Raw genomic sequence first — 21,427 nt, 5'->3', positions numbered from 1 at the left:
ATTTCTTTTTTTCCAGTTTTATTGAGATAGAGTTGACCTATAGCACTATGTCAGTTTAAGGTGTACAGCACAATGACTTGCCTTACATATAGTGAAATAATTGCCACAATAAGTTTAGTTAACATTCATCATCTCATCTAGAGCCAAACAAAAGACAAAAATGTTCTTTTCCTGGTGACGAGAACTCTTAGGATCTACTCTCTCAGCAACTTGTAAACATGCCTTCCAGCAGTGTTAACTACAGTCATTGTGTTGTGCGTTACATCCCCAGTGCCGAGTCTCTTATAACTGGAAGTTTGTGCCTTTTGACCACCTTCATCCAATTCCCCTACTCCCCACCTCCCACCTCTGGAAACCACAAATCTGATCTTTTTTTCTATGAGACACCACCCATCTGTGTGCCCCAAGACCAGCAGGCAGGAGGGCAGAGCATCAGGTGGGGAATATCTCACCTCCCCACCTGCCTTGCACAAATCAGTCTGAATTGATGGAGGGAGATGCTGATGCTTGATTTATTCGCCCACATTCTGTGTTCATTTAATTCTCTCATCACCTCAGTCCACATATCCCCAGCAGTCACTTCACTGTGGAAGCAGACCGGACCCTAATCTTCATAACCAGGAAACCCCGAAAGCACTGTCCCCCTCCCCTGGTATCACACCTCAGCTCTGCTGCATCACGAGGGTCTCAACTTCGCAGGCAGATTTTCCCCTCACAGGGTCACCCCTGAACATTGGCCCCAGATGTCCCATCCCATCTTCTCCCAGCCCTTTAAACTTTACTGTGAACCTGTCACTCACTGGGAGCTTGGGGGAGAGGAAGGTGGAGATGTTTTAGTGCTGTGTCAAGGCATCGAGATACACCTCCCCCTCTCCCCAGAACCTCACACTCTGTCCCTTCCCAGGCACGTGAAGTAAAACACAGACCAGATATGTATGTTGAAAGAGCATTTAAACACTTACAATAGGAAATTATACAGACGTGGTAGATATGAAGTAATGCATATACGAGTATGATGGGGGGTGAATGGACTTCCAGGTGCCAGGAAAGCTGGTATTGGACTCCTCAGGAAGAACCATGACAAAGGAACTTACAGATAATGCTCAGTGACAATAATATAATTATTATAGAGGTAATACACTGTAACATAAAATAACAAAAATATTGTTAAATAATGTAGTGAGCTGCAAATTATGTTATATATGACATAATATACGTGTTATATATATTAACAGTTTTGATTCTGCCAACCAAAACTGGAAATAAATACTGTTATTTCCCCCATTTCACAGATGAGGAAACCGAGGCACCAAGAGGGAAAGTGCTGGTAAGACCAGAGCAGGGAGCTGAATTCAGGCCTCCTGGCTGCAGACTCTGTGCTCCCTCAGTTGAATCAATGGACTCAGGGGCTGACAACAGAGACTGAAATCCCAGCTGGCTGGTGTCATTCAGGTCTGTTGGTGGCATCTGGCGGTGACCCAGGTGTTGTAGGCTAAGGAGCTCTGGGGGAAAGAGAAGCCAATAAATGTACAGTTGGTTGCAGAATATTGTTTCTTATTCCCTCAGGAATTCTCTTTCAGTTGCCCCAGAATCAGATTCTGCATTTCTCTAGGGAAGATAGCACCCCTACTTTTTCTCCCTCTCACCACATATTTCCCAGCCCTTGCTGGTCTCCTCCAAAGTCTCCCAGTCCCTGCTTCCACCACTCACCATGCAGGAACAAGAAAGGGCCACAGGACTAAAGGACAACACCCAGGACTGGAAACCCACTGCCTTCCCCTCCTCTCAGCCCCCACCAATCCCCCAACACAGTGGGAGGCCTCCCTGAAAGACAGGCCCCTGCTCCTTGGTCCTCCAGGCCTGGGAGTGGTCACACACAGCTCCTCCTCTCCTTACTTCTCAGCCTCCTAACCTGCACAAGCACCTGCCCACAGGGCCGGGGTCTGCTCCACTGGCCCCACTCAACCACAGGCACTGACCTCCCCCTGCAGCTCAGCCTCCTGCCCTGAGCCAGCAGCTCTGAACTGGAAGGCCCATCAGGAAGCTCAGGTGACCAGCAGGCCCAGCCCAGAAAAACTGGGCTGCTCTGGGGTCTGGACCTGACCTGACCCTGGAGGACCCCATGCTCGCAGAGGCCCAGCCTTGCCTTGACCCTCACACCCGGCCCAGGCTCTCAGGCTGCACTTGGTCTTCTTTGCTCCTTCTGGCCCAATGGCTCCTGGAATGGCACCTCCACCCCGAGTGCTGCTGCGAGGCTGAGGCTGCCCCAGCCTTCCTGCTCCCATTTCTAGCAGGGACTCAACCGGGCACTGCCCTCACTGCCTGTAGGAAATCTGCTTCTCAATCTGGAGTCGGGTTTCTTTCTTTTTTTTTTTGCAGGGGAAGATTCTCCCTAAGCTAACATCTGTTGCCAATCTCCCTCCTTTCTTCTTCTCCCCATCCCCCACCAAAGACCCAGTACATAGCTGTGTATAGTTGTAAGTTCTTCTGGTTCTGCTATGTGAGCCGCCACCACAGCATGGCTACTGACTGACGAGTGGCATGGTTCTGGGCCCGGGAACTGAACCCAGGCTACTGAAGCAGAGCCTGCCAAACTTTAATTGCTAGGCCATCAGGGCTGGCTCATGTCGGGGCTTCTTGAGACCCCTCAGCCTGAGGCTATGTTGGCCCATCTCTGCACCCTGGGACTGCCACTGTCACCACACCCACCTCCCACATGAAACCCTCCTAGACATGGAGCTCCCCAGCTGAATTCTCGTTTCATTCTATATGCATTGCGAGGACAGTTTTGGAGGAAATCCTATTAAGGTTAGCCAGCTGAAATCATAAACATTTCTTTTGGACATCAAAATTTAAATTAAGAATATTGAGAAATGAGCATGTGACTTGCACACTCTTATCTTGGCTAATGCTCCGATGACAAAGTAGGCAACCGTTTCTGCCCCAAGGGAACCAGAACTGCTGATCCTTCTGTGGGGGCTTCCCAGGTGAGAGCAGGAGCAACCACAGACCCGCAGGGGCCCCTGCTCTGAGTGCCACATGGACAGAGCCCCTTGCTGTGGGGCAGGGAGATAAACTCTTCCAGTCTGCTCAGGACTGAGGGCCAACCGTCAGGATATTAGTCTCAAGGGTGAGAACCACCCCCCACAACCTTCACATCGATGTGGTGGGAACAAAAGACCCTAGTCCCTGCATCCCTCACCCCCTTCACTCTTTGATGCACTGGCTTGTTCTTTGCACAAACAGAAAAATCCCTGTTACTGTTTCCTCTCCCCTCAAGGGAAATTATTTTGACCATCCTTTCCTCCAAACCTACAGGCCAGTGACCACCATGAGGAAGGGAACAGGCTCATAGAGGGCCAGGTGAAGCCCCAAGCACAGAATCCAAGCACAGGGTCTGCAAGATGGACAGAAAATGGCCACCAGTGCTCAGGACCCATCTGTCTGTTGTAAATGGGACCTCCCAGCGGATGTCATAGGCAGGGCTCTGGCACCATCCAGTGACCCATAGTTTGGGCCTCGTGCGTCTTCTACTTGGATTCCTCATGGTGGCTGGAGGACTAGGGGCAGTGAGTACAGGCAGGAAGGGACTAGAGGCATCCCCTCTCGTTCCTATGCCTCCCCATTGTGTAACCCTCCGAGTTGGTCACAGACGCTTTTACTGCTTGTCCCCTCTGATTCCATGATCACCCAGGCCCTCCCCAATCGGCACATGTTCCCAACACATCCCCCGGGGCGAGCTGGTGAGCCTGAATTACAGAGACACAGGGATGAGAGCAGAGCAGGGAGTCACCGTGCTCCCTGCTGCCCAGTCCTTATCCAGAGCAAGGAGAGGCCACAGCTGCACACTCAAGGGCCCCAACGTGACCCTGGTTGTGGGCAGGGCTAAAAGCTATAGACACAGAGGTGGCTCCGATTCTCCTCACAAGTACCCCAACTTGCAGCTCCCGTTACAGAGGCTGGTCGTCTCCACTCCTATTTGTGCAGAGGGAGATAAGAGGGTTCCTACATCCTAGGCAGAGCCCCTCCCATGTCCACTCACTGCCCAGATTTCTCACCTGGGCTCTCTGCAGCCGATGTTGTCTTCTTCTTCTTCTTGTACCAAAGGGCAAACAGAGTAATGGAACTAATAACACCAACAACAGCGACACCCAGAATGGCTGGCCATCCACTCTGATGCACCAGGGCCTTTCCTGAAAAACAGCCTTATTATAACCTGGGCACCCAGAGCCACAGGCCTGCTCTCCTCTCATGGCCTTTGATCCTACCGAGGTCGGAACCCCCTCCAGGAACACCCCAGGCTCACCGAGTGGAACAGGGTATGTGCTGTGGTTCCCACTGTGTTCCACGTAGCACGTGAACCTCTGCTCCTCTCCTTGGGGAATCCTTATGGCCACCCAGGTCTGGTAGGTCCCATTCCTATCAGGCAGGACACCCCCAGACTGCTGGACATGTTGGTTCAGGGGTTTCTTATCCCGAAGCCAGGTCACTGAGATGTTCCGGGGAGAGAACCTGAAAGCCCAGCACGTCACGTTGACCACGCCCTCCGCAGCCTGGCTGCAGGTCACGTTCACTGCTGGGGGCACTGGGGAAGAAAGCACAAAGGCAGTGAGGCTGGTGGCCAAGCTCTGCTCCCTCCTAAGGGAGATGGAGAGAACAGGGCTGCCCCTCCCCACCTTTCCAACTCTGGCTGAAGCTCTCATGGACCCCAGACCTTCTCCAAGTCTGTCCTGTACCCTGAAGCCAAATTCCTTTAGAATGGCAAGAGAATGGGTGAGATTGAGGTTCACTCTCCTGGATCCACGTGTTGACGCTGAGGAGGGGGATGTGAGGGACGTCTCTCTATGATAGACAGGCTGGGAGCCAGAGGGACTGGCCCCTCAGTCTGAGGGCTTCCTCTCCTGCCTGACACCCACCTCCCCAGGTTCAGTGTTCTGTCTGAGGGCACACTGCTTTCCAGGATTATGGACACTGGGACAGTTCATTCCTCTCCCCACCTGTGTGGTGTCTTTATCCAGTGGCTTTAACAAAACAGGCAAATCACAACACAACACACAAACAGAACATGTATGCATTCCGTATACAGGGAGGGTTTCAGTGGGCAGAGTTGGGGGAAGGGATCTGGAGGAGAGGAGGGCCCTGCCCCAGGATCATACCTGTTCTCTCCATGAAGCCCATCCAGGATTCCACATATCTCTGCAGTCTTCCACAAAGCTCTCCCTGCACCTGGGCCCAGTAATCCTTGCTTTGAAAGCCATCTGCGTCCCAGGACTTCTTGATCTCCATAGCCACGGTCTTAGCCGAGGACTGGGGCACTGTCCATCCACAGGTCGTGGAGTTATAGGAGAGGAAGAGCTTCCCATCATAGTAGAAATGCCTCAAGCCCCTGGCATGGTTGTCTGCTTGGATCTCGCAGCCCCAAATCTCCTGGAGGGAATGAAAGTCTGCCCCCACCCAGCAGTGACTTCTCCATTCCCTGTGTCCTTCTACCTTCCCTGACCAAGTGAGAAACTCCAGCCAAGGGGCCCTCCCTTCTCTCCTCCATGGCTTCCTGTGCTGGCTGAGTAATGGCCACCTCTGTGCTGAACTCCACAGCCCCCTGTCCTCACCCCCACCCCCATCCAAATCCCGTGGAAAGGCACAGGTCCCTGCTGTTTGCCCCAAACGTTCCTGGAAAAGGCTGCGTATCACTTGTGCCCTCTTCCCATTCTCACCTCCTTTCTGGTCCTGCAGAGCCATGATGTCTGCCAGGGTTCTTCGGAGGTCCTTCCCCTTCTCTGTCAAGTCCTTGGTCTCTGTGTCCCACGTCTCAGCTCCCAGGACAGTTTCTGCACACAGTCCTTTGGGCTCAGCCTTGCCTTTCTCACTGTCATAGTGCAGGCAGGGCTGACCATCTAAGTGCCCCTCAGCAAAAAGTCTTGATTGCACAGATCTGTTGTGGAACACCACTGTGAGGTTATAACGAAGGCTGTGGGACCCTGGCAAAGAGGACACCAGATGAAACTACTTCCTGGAAACAACTGCACATCAGATGTTTAACAGAAAAGTTCTGCTGTCCTGAGCTTCTCAAGGTCTTGAGGATGCAGAAAATGCACATGTGCAAAGGGACAAGAATTATATTTCCAATGTAGGAAAGTAGGAAAGGGTAAAGAGGGAGAGAGAATTGAGGAATGGAAAGAAGGGGATGGAGATGGGCAAACATGTGGGACAGGTGCCAGAAGAGGGAGGCACAGGCTGCCTAAGGGAACAGGTAGGAGGTCAAGGCGAGAGGCTGGCCTGCAGGGGGGAAGGGAGAGGCAAGAAGGCCATGGTGAAAGGGAGGTCTCTTCAGTGGGCAGTGAGGGGACGTAAGGGGCCCAGGGTGGGAGGGATCCATGGCCAGTTTGACTGTGGTACAAAGGCAGGTTAGGGTGAGATGGGGAGCGAAGGGCTGCTGCCTGTGGTGAAGGCTCATCATGGACAAGGCAGGGCCAAGGGATGCTGTGGCAGTGACGCAGAGGGCATGAGGGGTGGATTGTGACACAAGGGTGTTTAGGGTAGGCCAGTACCGCTGGGGGAGGTGAAGGTGTGGGCCTGGGCCCAGAGTGGAAGAGGCATGGAGAGAACTCAGGTAGGGAGGTAGAGGACCTGCCTGTGTCACCTGGGGACAGTCGGGTGGCAGGATCTCAAAGAGTCAGTGCAGTGTGTCCGCAGGTAGTTTAGAGTTAGAAAGGAGAGGGAGGGATGAAAGAGAAAATAGAACTTAAATGCCAAGGTGCACGGCCGGGGGAAGGACCCACATAGTGGGAGTGGTTCTGTGAGGTGGGGCAGTTCCTACCTCCAAAGAGCATTCGGTTAGACCTCCAGCACAGGTCTAACTGGGGTGGTGCTGGGAGAAGGCCCACTGTAGGGAAAGACCAGAGCCAATTAAGGGCCATAAACAAGGATTTTGGATACATGGTGTAGGGAGTGAGAGCCCAGTAGGGTCAAGGAACCAAAAGGGGCGGGGGATTGAAGGCCAAAGATTAGTTGGACCAAGAACAGTTTGCAGGTCTGCAAGGAGTGGAGAGATTGAAAGGACTAGTGGCAGCAGGGAAGATAATGCTGAGGGCCTGGGACTTGGGGGCTGGGGATGAGCATGGTGCAGGGATGACCCTGGGGTAACTTGGGTTAGGGTGGTGACAGGAGAGGAGGGGTGTTCTGGGTGAGGGTGGGGTGGTAATTGCAAGGGCCCCACCAGAGTGGGCTTGTGAGAGATGAGACCTTGGTGAGGGCCCCAGACAAGTGGGCAAGGGGTGGGATTAGAACAAGGTGCCATGGGGGAAGGGGTGCAGAGGGAACAGGGAGAGGAGTCCAGCACCTGTGGAGGGGATGGCAGAGGGGAGAGGTCAAAGGACTGAGGGGGCACATGAGATGGCAGGGGAGGAGGCCAGGAGAGAATATGGCGTGGTAACATTGGCATATGAAAAACTTAGAGATAACATTGGGAAGGGGAAGTGAGAGGGGAGGAGGATGGTGGAGACCAGAGAGGTCACACGAGGAATGCCTTGGCCAGAAGCCTTCAGACTCTACCCTCCCTCAGTGTGAGAGTCAAAGGGGCCACAGTGCCCACAGCAGGAGGAAGTGTGGCTACAGCCTCGGCTCCCCACAGAGCTCCTGGTCACTAGAAAAAGGCCCCTAACTCCAGACACTGAGGCCCTTGAGAGCTGCCTGCCTGGAAAATCCTTGTCACCCCAGGCAGGAATTGAGACATGTGCAGAGAGGACAGTGTTCTGGGGCCTGAGAGGGTGCCCCCCCAAACTGGTGGAAAGTGTGGCCTGAGCCCCACACCTCTAAGGGCCCTTCAGTGTCATTCAAAGCCCCAACTCAAGCAGCAGCCCAGGGCCCAGGGCATCAGAAGGACCGAGACATCCCAACATGAAGGCACAGGGAAATGATGCCAGACTTGATATCAGTTCCCCTACATTAAACCCAGCATATATGGGGTTAAAACCAAAAGCACTCATTCTCTTTCCCTGCTTCTCTGAAGTTGCTAATTACCAGTTCTCTTGGTCTGTTACAGGGAAATTGATATCCTGTGAATATCAAGAAGCTAAAGCTTCTCAGACCTCAACTCCTTGGCTTCCTGGCACCAGAATCCACCACCCACCACGGAGACAGAAAACCAATGACACCTGCAGATTCCCTTACCTCGCCATCCTCCTCCCTGCCAGCAGCCTCACAAGGCCAAAGGCAGACAGCTGGGAAAGCGCTGAGCAGCAAGGCCATAGGCTCTCCCTCCCTACAAGCAGCCACATTTCTCACAACCTTTAAAACCCCTCTGCCTCCCATCCTTTGGGGAGATGGGACAAATTTGAGAGCTCTTGTCTCCCGGCTGATGTCACCTAAAATAAAAACTCTTGTCTTGCCATAAGCCTGATGTTCCAGCTTTATTTGGCCCCTCTTGTGTGGCGGGTAAAGAACCTGGGTATGTATCTGGTAACAATTTGGCAAGGGAGCCAGGAGGCTCTTTGCCCATGGCTCTGTGGCCACGGGCTGACTGAGATTTCCTGGGGAATCCGTGGCTCCGCGGCTACAGGCTGACTGGGATTTCCTGGGAAGCAGTCTAGCAGCTGCCTAGGTGATTTGCCCTAGGGACTCTTCCCAGTACTTTCCATCTGACCCGGCACCACTGGCCCTAGGAAACAGGCTCTAGAATTTTTTGTTTGTTTGTGTTTGCTTCTGGTGAGTCAGCAGACTCAGAAGAAATGGGGTAAGTTGGCTTGGGGACACCCATGAACTCTCTTCCCCTCCATCTGGGGTTCCTTCTGTTCGCGGAGGGGCCATCTGGGCACGCACTGGAGTGGGAACAGTTGCAGGACTTTCTACCCTAAATCTGGGAACCGGTTCACTGGTATCTGGTTTTTCTGTGTCTGGATCTGTGCGTCTGTCCATGTCTCTGTATGGGAATGTGCCATCTGTCCCCAAGGGGAGCTCCTTGGGGCTGATTCTGAGTAGATGGTCTAATTACAGTTATAAGCCAATGTCTAAAAAGGGATGATTTTCTTTTGTAACACCACGTGGACACAATATTCTTTAGAGTCCAGAGGAAAAAAAAATGGCCAAACAGTGGATCCTTAAGTTGGAAAAGTTTTAAAGAGCTCTGGTCATAAACAGCTGTTTTACTGGTACCTACTAAAAGGAAAATACAATGACTAGTCTTAAGAACTTGGTTAAACTTGGGGTTTCAGCTTCCTTCCATGGTCTTACACATGCTAATGAAGGCATAGAGTTAACAGAGGAGTGAAGGAAAGCTGGGAGGGAAAAAAGGGACTCCTCTCAACAAGCTGGAAATTTTTAGAAGAGTTAAAAAATAATAATAAGTAAATAAGATAATGGATTAAATCGGACTAATACTAAAGGGGGAAAAACAAAGAAAAATCAAAAGAGAGGAGTCACAGGACTCATCTCAGCAGGATGGAAATCTCTAGTTATTAAAAATAAAAATAGGAGGCCAGCCCGGTGGCGCAAGCGGTTAAGTGCACACGGTCCGCTTCAGGTGGCCCAGGGTTCCCAGGTTCAGATCCCGGACATGCACCGATGCACCGCTTGTCAAACCATGCTGTGGCAGCGTCCCATATAAAGTAGAGGAAGATGGGCACGGATGTTAGCTCAGGGCCAATCTTCCACAGCAAAAAAAAATAAATAAATAAAAGAGGACGCCTGGCATTGGATGTTACCTTAGGGCTGATCTTCCTCCCCCAAAACAAAGAAAAGAAAAATAGGATAAATGGAACAGACATGAATGAAATTAAAACAAAGGTTTTAATAAAACTCTGCCTAAGGTTGGCTGGGCTAAAAGGGATCCCCTATCAGCCCCCCAACATTAAAGGCTCTCAGACAAGACTGTTCTATTCACTGCAGCTTGAAAAATTTAAAAAGCCAAAAGGCAGAAATCACAATGAGAAACCCGACCAACAATTGTTTGGGGCAACAGTTAGGCTGCCCAGGTTAATGAGAAGATAAAGATTAAATTATCTGTTATGTCTGACTGGGAATGCTTCCCCCTACACACTATTGTAATACTGAAACTTGTTAATGGAATCCTAATAAAAGTTGTAGTTAGAGGTATAAGAGTTGATAAAATTAAGATAAAGTTTTATAAAAGTTGATATATTTAAATAGGCTTTATGTAAAATGATTACATCTCTTTTGTCTGATTGTATTATAGATTCTATTATGAGGATAGACATTGTGTCTCACTGGGGAAAGGGAGTGTTTCCACTGCCTGATATTGTAAAAGCATAGAAATCTACCCTTCAGACAATGCTACTTAAACACGCTAAAGGAGATCTCACTTGAAAATCGCCAAAATGGGGCAATTTCAGTTTACCCAAACTGGTGTATTTACATATGCAATTGGAAAAAGCCAGCCACAGAGTTAAACAACCAACGGGAAGCCTATTTTAATTTTTTCAGGCTTCTAAATGAAATCAGGAATACTGTACTGCCACTTTAAAAGAAAATAATTAAATAATTAAACATGCCCACAGGGGAAGCAGAAGGATTCTGCTGCTCCTCTCTCCTCTTGCCGAGCTTCCCCACTTAAACTCCCCCAAATTCCCGATCTAAAATTGAGCAAGTGAAAATAAGTAAACTTTTGAGATAATTTGGAATTGTAATGGCCATTCTGGGAAACCTCTGTTTCAGATGAGTCCACCTTAAGGGTCACCCTTAAAAGAGAGGATTCAAATCCTCTCACGATGGGATGCAATCTTTGATTAATATACAGAAACTTCGAAAAGACAAAGTTATTCCAAAAACAGCTGTAAAGAGGCCTTACAACAAAAGGAAAAAATCCGTAGTAAATATTTTTGGCCATCTGAGCAGATCCACCTGCTAGAAAAATAGTTTGGATCTAATTGTCCTTTTGAGTTTTGTACCTGAGACATGGCTAAAATTTTGAAAATCTCTGTTGGTGTTTATCTGTATCTATATTTATTTGTTTGCCTCCGGATGGTACAGTTTCTAAAGGAGCTCTATTTAATTGGCTTGGAGGAAACACTGTTACAAGTTATTTCTAAATGTAATAGAGCTAGCCCAGATGTCTTTCAAGTTAACATAATATAAAATGATCTTTGGTAAATAAAAGCCTGTTTAAGTTTGCTGGTTTGATTTAAAATAAATATGTTTTCAAAGTTATCAACATTGGACATGATACAGACATGTTATCTCTTACAAAATTTATCATCAAAATTAATAACAGAATAATAACTGTTTCTGTCTGAAGTCTCATGAGGTTTTTGTAGACAATCTAATTATAATTATTAAGGACAAGAAAACTAAATAGATGTATAAAAGATAAAAGTTTTTTTAACTATTTGGCTGTCTTTGCCTTCAAGATCTTTGGTTGTCACCTTGTTTAAATGGATAGCTAAACGTTATTTCATGGGAACCTATGATATTATGTTGGTAAATGTTAACAATATAGGTGTTTTGAATTATATAACATTACTAAAATTCTGATCTGTCCTGGTTATCAATCATAATAATAAGATTGCTGAAAAAAGATGAGAATAGCAGGGTTGAGGTGGTGGCAACCGGCCTCGTCCAGTACCCGCCCCTCCCCGGGGAACTGCTCCAAGCTCCTCCTAGGCGGAGGACCCCAATGAACCCCACTCACCAGCGGCAGTACCGATGGGTGCATAAATGGCAGCGACAGCCAGAAAGAGCAGGACATGGTACAGCCCCATGGCCCTGACTTTGTCAACCTGAACAGGCCCAGGCAGCAGCAGAAGTCAACTGAGCAGAGGGAAGCCCGCCTCTGAAATTTATTACCAAAACACGTGGTCCCTTGGCGCGGCTCACAGACCCGTCCAATGAGCAGCAGAGGGAGGGCTTTGCTGTTAACAGTAGAAAAGCCCAAGAAAGGAAGAGGGGAACTTTCAGCCTCTGGGCCTGGCCCCATAGGAAAGGAAAACTCCAAGGCTTGAAAAGCCTGTGATTTAGGATCCCCAGGCAGGTAAGACCCCAGATGAGTACAGCCAAATGTCCCAGGGACAGGCTCTGAGCAGCTGAATATTAGGGCCACAACCTCAGAGGCACCCAGATCACTGCCTCCCTCCCTAGCAAAGGCGACTCCCTGCGCAGGAGCAAGGCTGGTCTCACAGAGCTCCTGTAAAGATACCCAACTGCTGACCTTTCCCTGGCTTCTTCCTTCCAGAACAACCTTCTGTCCCACACACATCTCCCTCCCTAACCGAGCACAACATTGTTGGCAACATCACCAGTGAGCAGATTTGCAGACCTGTTGGCAGATTTCAGCAACCTCTGCCTCTCAGAAGCAAGGTCCCCAGTTGAATGACTCACATTTCAAACTCTCTTATATGTTGCTGCCTCCTCTACCTCCCAATGAGTCCAGATCCAGCCAGGTCTCCTTTCCTGCGGCCACATCCTGTGACTGTCAGAGCTCTCCCAGGGTGGCCTCTCTAGTCAGTCCCTGGGGCATCACAGCCCAATGACGTGGCTTCCCCCCTTCCACTCCAACAACAATGACTCTCCAGACTCCCCTTTCCAACCTGCCTCAGGACCTCTGGACCCATCTGCCCCTCAAATCCAACAGGTCTACAAGGAAACTACACATCTCCCACCATACCAGACTCTCCTCCTCCCTTAGTTCTCTTAGCATTACCATCCTTGGTCCCATCTGATTCCCCTTTCCCCTGCCTCATGGACTCAAAGTCAGCTCCTCCAACCTCCTTTCAATCCCACAGCCACTTCCTTAGTCCAGGCTTTCATCTACCTCAGCCTAGAAAATTGCAAAGGCTTTCTGAACACTGTGCCTGTCCCCAGTTATAACCACTAGGCCCCACACCATCCACAGCTGCCCCCTCTGCTGAATTTAACACATATTGCCTCTACTCCACCATCAAAGCCCACAGCTGCCACATCTGCTGCCTGGCATCACCTCCCATTTCTCTGGTGACATGTCCCCTGGGTTGCAGTAAAAGTGGACTGCCCCCATCTCCTTACCCTGTCCCACCAGGATGCCACTGCTTAAGCATCTCCCTCCTCTGGATTACTCTCACCTCTGCCTTCCAGCCCATCAGACCTGCACATCCTAAAAGATCATTCCAATGAGATGGCGGTGATGGTGGCACAACCTCGGGATTATAGTAAAATCCACCTAACTGTACACTTGAAAAGGGAGAATTATGTGACATATGAACTATATCTCAATAATAATAAGAATAATGCTATCCTGAAAGCCTCCTTCTACTGAAAGCTCTGTCTTACCCCCAACACCCATCTTTGGTCTTTGGCACATCTTGACCATGGTCCTCAATCTTAGCTGCTTCTTAGAACCACCTGGAGAGTTTTTGCTATCCCTATGCCCAGGACAAGGCAAAAACCAATTGAATCAATATCCCTTGGGTTGGACCTAGGCTTTAGTATCTTTTAAAGCTCCCTCAGTGATTCCCATGTGCAGGCAAGTTTTAGAACCCCTGGTCTAGCCCATGGTTGAACCTCCCTGATGGTACCAAGTGTGCCCTGCCTTGTACCCCATCTTACCAACTTATCCTCCCCCCATTAGACAATGAGCCACTCCAGGAGGAGGAACTGAGTTCATTTCACCTTTGTTTCCCCTGCAAATGCTTTTTTAAAGTTGAACTGTACCCATCATTACTGACCATTCTGCTAAGACCCTTCTACACTTTTTCTGTGGACAGAAAAGTCATGCCTCAGAAAGTTTTAACAATTTCTTAGATTTCACATCCATTTTTATTAATTATTTTGAACATCACAATTTATTTAGCATGACAGGGATTGGGTACTGTCCCATCTCAGAGAGATTCTTGTCACTGCTAAAGGTCACAAGGGGATTGAGAGTGTAGAGAGGCAGATGGAACCCAGCTCTCCTGAGGGCTGGTCGCAAGCCCTTCCCTCCATGATGTCAACCCTCTTTGAGGACCTCCTAGTGTGGCAGCTCCAGCAAACTGTCTCAATCAGCTCATCCATCGCCCCAAAAAAGACTTTTAATACTTTAATAATAATAATAATAATAACAATAATAATATGCTAGGTTTGTTCCAAGGCATTTAAAGATTGTTGCAACAGAGATGAAGCCAATCCTCCTCTTACTGGAGAGTAGGAGAGGCTCTGATGGACTAGGGCTCCAGATTTGGGGTGCTCCCCATAATCTAGGTGTGGCTGTCCCTCCCCCACCACGCCACTCAGGTCGTCTTCTGTACAAATTGTTTCCCTTCCACCCCACCCTGCTTCCAGGCCCCTTCTCCTCTGCCCCATAAACTGCTTTTTTCCCTCCACTCTTGCCTGTGGACCCCTGGACTCACAAGCATAGGGGCGTCTTTCTCGCGAAGACCCGTGGCGCCACTGCTGGGTCCGGAAAAGAAACTGAAAAACCCAGGGCAGAGGTTTACATAACCCAAGGCGGGGCTTCGCTGGGAGATCCGGGCTCATTTTCAAGTGGGCTGGCCCAGAGTTTACAGGGAAGATGAAGATCACCCATCCCCCTAACCCTGGCCTAAAGGAAATAAGAGTTGCTCATTGTTGTAAAAGCAGAGTGAAGGCGCTTATGGGCAGAGTTACAGGGGAACGAGTTGCACTTCGGTTTAAGGTCTGAAACTCCTGAGTAGTTACACCTACCGGTGGTGAAAATGCAGACCTGCCCGGGTGTGGGGAAATTCCGAGTCCGTGAGTCTGGAGGGGGATCTGGAATCTGACTTACAATAAACACCATCTTGGTTGATTCTGAGGCCCGTGAGTAGGGGAATGCTGCTTCCAGCCCCCTCCCCCACGGGGCCCCGACCTTGGTTTCTAACAACGGAAAACCCTTCCTGCAGCCTCACATCACTCCAGGAAGGAAAGTGCCTGCTGCGTTAAGGTCCTGATTGAACCAGGTTCCACCGGGCCGGTAGCGCTTTACGGCTTACAAACTGCCCAGGCGAGAGCCCACTGGCGTCTCTGCACCTGACCCCTGCGGGTGGACGCAATCACGGGCTCGAATATCCAGGCGATAAAATGTAAAAGAGAGAGTGGGTAAAGGTGGGAGGGAAGGGGGGAAATGTTGAAGAAAGAAAGCGAGAAGAAAAAAAAGCTAAAGGGGAAATACATTTCAAAAGATTTAGTATTATTATTGCTAACCATTATTATCCCCCTCTGTCCAGTTTTGTAATTTGTTAACGTTTGACTTCAGCTGTTTGATCTCTCTCGGAATGGGTAAATAGATGGCTATTGTTGTTATTGGGGGACAATTTGAAAGTTGCAGATCAGGACCCCTTACCTCCAGATGTGTCAGGGTATGTCTTTTAAAAACAAGAACAAAGTGTTTTGTTGTTTTTTACATAACCGAAGTACAAATTTCAAAGAGGATAATATTTTTAAAAACAACTTCATTGCATATAATGCATCTATTTGGAATGCACAGCTGGTTGAGTTCTGGCAAGTGTACACACCTCTGTCACCACAGTGAAGACGTAGGACATTAGTGTCTCCAAAGAAATGTCATGTGATAAAATTCTTTACAGCCAATAAAAGGCATAGGATAGATTTTAATGTATTGCTATGAAAAGATGTGCCCAACACGCTGTTAAGCTTTTATCAAAGGTTAAGAACAAACTTGAAATATATTGCCACTAATCCCACGTACATAATACATGTTTTACATAAGGGAAAACCTAGAAGATTCCTCACCAAAGGTTTGACAGTGGTGTCTCAGGGAGTGGGATAGTTGGGTGACTTTCGCTTTCTCTGATACGCTGAAATTTATTTTTTAGTATAAATTTGCATATGTATGGGAGTCAGAGAGAATATCTCAGTTTTAAAATATTGTAAAACTAAGCCCCAAGCCCAATAAATAACAGATTTTTAAAAAACCAAATGTTAATTAAAACCCAACACTACATACTTTCTCCTTTATGATAATCATTCATATTTTCATAGCACTGAATGTTTCTTAAATTGTTACTGAAAGGGATGTTTTTAGTAGAGTGGAAAGACAAGTCATAACTATAATAAAAAGTTCGGGCTAGAAACACAAAAGAAGCGCAAAATCGAGTGTGGGCACTAGGGACCCCTTCAAGATTATGCTTTACCTTTGAAACCCGCGTGGCCATCGCATCCTCTGGTCTTAGACAAAGTCAGGGCAAATCTTGTTCCTTGAGCATCGGTTTGTCCTTGAGAAAGGTCAAAGGCTTTCAGAGCAAGTCTGAAGAATGACACTGACTTTCTGGTCTAAAAAGCTTTCAAGACTGTTTGGGCAAAGGCAGTGTTTGTAAGAGGATCCAGCCTGTCTGGGCAATGCTCCCTTGGGTTCACCCGTTGGCAGTGGCCACAAGGCAGGCGAGGACGAAGAGAAGCTGCACCACTGGGTCTGACTCAGCGAGGGGCTTTTGGGCTGACAGCATGGCTGTGCTTTCTTTGGGGGCCGGGTAGGGTGTAGGCGGGAAGGCACCAACTCAAGGGATAACTGCAAAAGGAAGTGGTCTAAGCCTCCACACCCTTCCTTCCTCTTGCCACCTCACAACCCGAGCCTCCTTCAGCCCAGACTGTTGGGGGAAGTGCAGAGACCCAAGTAGAAAGAGCAGGCTTCATGGGCCTCGTGATGGTGCCTGGCTCCCTTCTTCAAGAGACTGGTGGCGAATTCAAACTGGGGGGCGACTGTAAAAGCTAACCTTTGAAAGTAGGTCCTTATTTCCCACGCTGGCTTATTTACAAAATTCATCTTAATAGAATACAAAAACAAAACAAAACAAATTCTGCCCTGATTTTTCTGGCGAACAGAAGGTCCTGCACTCTCCCAGTTCCTCAGGGGCTTCAGGCCGCCCCCAAGTGAGGCTCCAGGCTCCAGACCTGCTGCCATCAGGCCAGGCCCCTCTCCTCCTGGACTCCCTTCACCTCCTGTCAACCTCCCTCTGCTTTGTCTCTGCTTCCTCATCCTTTTCCCCTCCCTAAACCCACCCCTGAATATCTCGCACCTTCTTCCAAGGCTTTCTCCTCATGACTACAAATTCCTCCAAACTTTAGGAAGAAAAACAAACACCAGTGGAGAAATCCTGCAGGAGACCAGGGCTCCCATGCTAGACATGAGCCCCCACTCCCACCTATCCCTCTCTCTCTGTGTAAATGGAGAGTCCAAGTCCTTAACCTGGCATCTCAGAAACCTCCCCACTTTGGCACTGCATCCAAGAGTTGGCGTTATGTGTGTGGACAAACTTTTGGGACCCCTTTTCCTGGTCTAACAGGCAAATATAACAAGCAAGCTACATAGGCTTAAAGTCGGTACAAAAATCCGTGCTGTGGTGTGAAAAGCCATGCAGGCCATCTTAAGCACATGTTAGAATGACTTTGCAACCTCACACCTCATGACTGAAGACGCCAGCTGGACAGAGCCACAGCAGGAAAAGATAGCGGGTCCCTTGCTGTCACATTTACCAGCCGCATTTCTTAAAGATTGAAGGAAAAAGTAACGACCCTGTTCTGTACCTCCCTCCACACATGGATAACACTGACACTCCAAGCCACACTACATACATGTTGGATGTATAACCAAAAAGTTCTTGTTTATGTTATCCTTGAAGTATACGACTGTTAGATCTGTAAGCCCTTACCTACACGCACACTGCTTTGTTAAAAAGTATATAAACTGCACTCAGATCTGTAGACTCAGAGCAGTTCCCCAAAATACTCTGTTGGACTGTTTCCCAGGACTCGAGTTCCTCACCTCAATTATCAAATAAACTCCTTTAATTAACCTTTACCTAGACTCTTTATTTCAGTCGACATGTGCACATGTGGTTTTATTTCAGGAGATGGGACAATGCTATTCATCAGATCAGCAGACTGTGAAGACGCCCTGTCCCCTCAAAGCTTAAAGCACTCTGCATTAGGGAGGAGGGAGAGAGTGGGGGAGCCCCTGACTCCAAGTCTACTGATGTCTTGACATGAGTACAGCCATGTTTGGCCGCTCCATTGACCTACAGCCACCAGCACAAAAAGAAATACAAAGCTGCTTTCTGCGTGGTGGGAACTGGCCCTTCTCTCACGGAGGGAGTTGCAAGTTGTAACATTTCAAGGCTCTTGGAGCGTCGTAGCACGGGATGGACTGGCCATCTGTGCCGGGCTGGGACGATAACCAAAGAGAACAATGCACGTACACAACTACTGGGCTGGGACGTTAGCCAGGGGGCTCAGTGCACGTACGCCACTGATAACCATTTTGTGCATGGGAACACTAAATGCTTGCTCTGCAAACTCTGTAATTGCTTACTCTGAAAATTACTGATGGTATAAAAACTGCTGGAAACTGAGACCCGGAGAGAGTTCCACCTGTGGAAGGGACGCCTTGCCCAGGACGTGTGATCCTTGCCGTGTCGATTGACAGAGCTCTCCCGGCAGTGGGGCGTGGATGTTGTGAGTAACTGATTTGATGTGAAGCAATTGATTTGATATGAAGTAATTGATTTGATGTGTTCTCTTTTGGTCAACCTGGTGTTTCTCTTTCTGGTTGATTTGTGTCATTTCTCTTCAGCCGATGTGGGTGTTTTCCCTTTCCAGTCGGGCTGATGTTTTTTCCCTCTTAATATTTGACCTATTTGGATCTGTTTGCAGACTGTCACCTTTACTATCCTCTATATAATAAAATATACCTTCGGTCCATTTGTTTGGAGTGGAAAGTGTCTTTTACGTCTCCGATCGAATCCCCGAACCTCTCATAACAACTGATCACTCCCACTCCAAGGGACACTGAAAAGAAGCACAGGACAGTCCATTCCCTCCAGGGACCAGGCAGGGAAGTCAGAACCACCGTGAGTGGATGTCAAAGTCCATCAAAGAAATATCATTACAAGAAAAATCCCTGTGTCACACTTTGAAGCTCACAAAAATGATCAGAAAACCAAAATCCTAGCTCAGGTGACATCACTGAAGTTGGCTGTAAGGCTTTGTGGGACCTGTAGGTAGAAAGCAGGACATCTCTAGGGCTGCAGCCCAATAGCCCCTATGTCTTAGGGCCCCCAGAAAGGATGCTCTCTCTTTAGTGGTGCAGAAGAATCTCTTTGGATGTAGAATCTCTTTGGATTTCTGAGGTTTTTACACTGATTTGTTGACTTTGTAGATGTTGAGTTCATCTTTGAAAATCTTGGAAACAATTTGCTTTGACCTTGTCTAAGTGTGGAATCTGAAACTGTTCTGAAGCAGGAAACAAGGGACTGGCCCTGTGAGCTATGGCCCCATGTGGAGGTTAATTTTCTGTGTCAACTTGGCTAGGCCATGGTACCCAGGTATTTGATCAAACATTATTCTAGATGTTTCTGTGAAGGTATTTTGTAGATGAGATTAATATTTAAATAGGCAGAGTTTGAGTAAAGCAGATTATCTTCCATAATGCAGGTGAGGTTTCTACAATCAGTTTAAGGCCTTAATAGAAAAAACCCTGACCTCCCCCAAGGAAGAGGGACTCGCGGGTAGACTGCTTCCACACTTGAACTGCAGCACCAACTCTTCCTGGAGTCTCCACTTGGTGTCCTACCCTACCCCACAGATTTTGGACTTGACAGCCTCTGCCATCACATGAGCCAATTCCTTAAACTAAATCTCTTATATATACTCACACATATGTATTATATATATAAATGTAAATATAAAATATGTATATTTTCATGTATAATTACATATTTTATATAATATATAAATATAAATATATAATTTATAAATATAAATATGCATATATATTAAAGACATTGAATATAAATATATATTAAAAAGTAACACAGATGCAAACACACATACATAAATATATTTTCTGAAACACTCCATTTCCCCAAATGTTTGCAGCTTATAAAAAATAGAGGTGTAAAATTTATGCAGAATTTATAACATGGAAAACTATTTGTTATGTAACAACAAATTTCATTTCAGAAAGTAACATTCAGAATAACCCATAACATCTGGATGGAACTTTGTAAAATGAACAAACACACACATACATATATTTATTATTTTATATACTATTATTTATGTAACAGCAAATTTTATAACTTCCTCATACTCACTACCTGCTACTTTTTGATATTAGAAGTCTTTGTGGGAGTACATCCATTCACTGATTTTTCTGCTGATTCAATTTCATGGTGTTTTATCTCCTGGTGGGTTAAAAGTTGTTTTGAATTGTGTACTAGACTATTAGAAAAAAATTAGAGTTATTTTTAGCCCTAGATGATGATTTTTCTCCTGCAGAAGGGTTCTGTACATTTCTGTCTGTATTGCACCCGGTAGGTTTCCAATCTAGGAATGTTTCAATCCAAATTTGAGGTGTCAAGCACCCCAGATCACCCAGAGGTGAAGCCTGAGTAGTATAAATTCCTGCAGGTTCACAACTACCATTCAGAAGCAGCATTTCAGAGACTCTGCTTAATGTATGTGTTTGGGGGGGTGTTCACCAGCGTCCCCACATTTGTGACCCTTGGCTTCCACTTCTTTTTCCACTCAGCCCCTCAAGGTAGCTGAAAGCTTGCTCATCTCCTCAGGTTCTGTAAATGCCTTCAGGGCAGAAGTGGATCTGGTGTCCTAGGATTCCTGCTCTCACTGTCCTGGGCTGTGGCTCTCACCTAGACCTTGGCTGGCAATCGTGAGGTCATCACCTCAAAGAGGTGCAGTGGGGCACAAAGGATCAGGCAACGGAAAGATCTCCCTGTGAAGGTGGACTCCAAATACATCACCATGGATATAGGTAACTGCTGTCCTTTTCTATGGACTTCGCTACACTCCTTCCCTCTATCCTCTCTCCCCTCCCACCCTCAGGACGGCCTCAGTAGCCTGGGCAGAATCCCCAACCCCTCAGAGGAAATGCTGAGGAGGAGAAGGGTGCTGGGGTCCTCTCTTCTCTCCTTTAGGGACACCTCCAGGAACCTAATTCCAGCCTCTTGGAGATCCTGTGTGTGGCCTGCGCTCCCTGGTGCCTGCCCGCAGGAGCTGCTGGTTGCTGTGTTCCCGGGGTCTGAGAAGCCACTTGGTACAGTGACCCATCATGTAGTCCCTTGTGGCCTCCACCATTCTGAACCGCTCCCAGGTGCACTTGATCCTCAGAGCCGAGGTTTGCGCCGCCGTCCAGGTCTCTAAGTCCTCCTTTAGGGGGTTGAATCCTCATCATCTTAGGCACTGAACGTGAGCCCTGAGGAAGTCACCTCTCATCCACACAGCATCGGCAAGGTGTGGGACCCTGGACACGTGCGAGTCTATCCGGGCAGTGGGTGGTGGTTGTCCTGTCCCGCCCGCCTTGGGCCCCCTCCCACCCTAGGCTCCTCCCCGTGACTGGTCACAGAAAAAGTCAGTCACAATCTAAAAGGAAAATGAAACCTGAAGCAAAACCTCGGATTGCCCTTCCCACCTGTGAGTGGTGAGCATGAAGCCCCACCCACACCACTAGCGTCCATTAGTGCCTGGGGATGGG

General features: G+C 48.2%; 2 protein-coding genes across 6 annotated transcripts in view; one reads left to right on the top strand and one right to left on the bottom strand.

The window, feature by feature from the left end:
• Positions 1-21,427, top strand: part of LOC131413874 (saoe class I histocompatibility antigen, A alpha chain-like) — a 257,210-nt gene that overhangs the window by 122,196 nt on the left and 113,587 nt on the right.
• Positions 935-14,476, bottom strand: LOC131413865 (MHC class I polypeptide-related sequence B-like). Of its 5 annotated transcripts, XM_058554806.1 has the most exons (7): positions 11,642-11,750; positions 5,715-5,978; positions 5,157-5,444; positions 4,677-4,751; positions 4,307-4,585; positions 4,059-4,193; positions 935-1,502 (listed from the first exon to the last, which is right to left on the bottom strand). In XM_058554806.1, the coding sequence occupies exons 1-7, from the start codon at positions 11,709-11,711 to the stop codon at positions 1,273-1,275; spliced, it is 1,341 nt and encodes a 446-aa protein (XP_058410789.1). In that variant the 5' UTR covers positions 11,712-11,750; the 3' UTR covers positions 935-1,272. The 5 variants fall into 5 exon arrangements, with proteins under 5 accessions (XP_058410789.1, XP_058410787.1, XP_058410785.1 ...); XM_058554804.1 differs by lacking the exons at positions 4,677-4,751; positions 11,642-11,750 and adding an exon at positions 14,313-14,476; XM_058554802.1 differs by having other exon boundaries at positions 5,157-5,978; positions 11,642-12,966.

The sequence above is a fragment of the Diceros bicornis genome, chromosome 14 (assembly GCF_020826845.1).
Source record: "Diceros bicornis minor isolate mBicDic1 chromosome 14, mDicBic1.mat.cur, whole genome shotgun sequence".
Taxonomy (NCBI): domain Eukaryota; kingdom Metazoa; phylum Chordata; class Mammalia; order Perissodactyla; family Rhinocerotidae; genus Diceros; species Diceros bicornis.
This window is presented reverse-complemented; position numbering and strand designations above follow the sequence as displayed.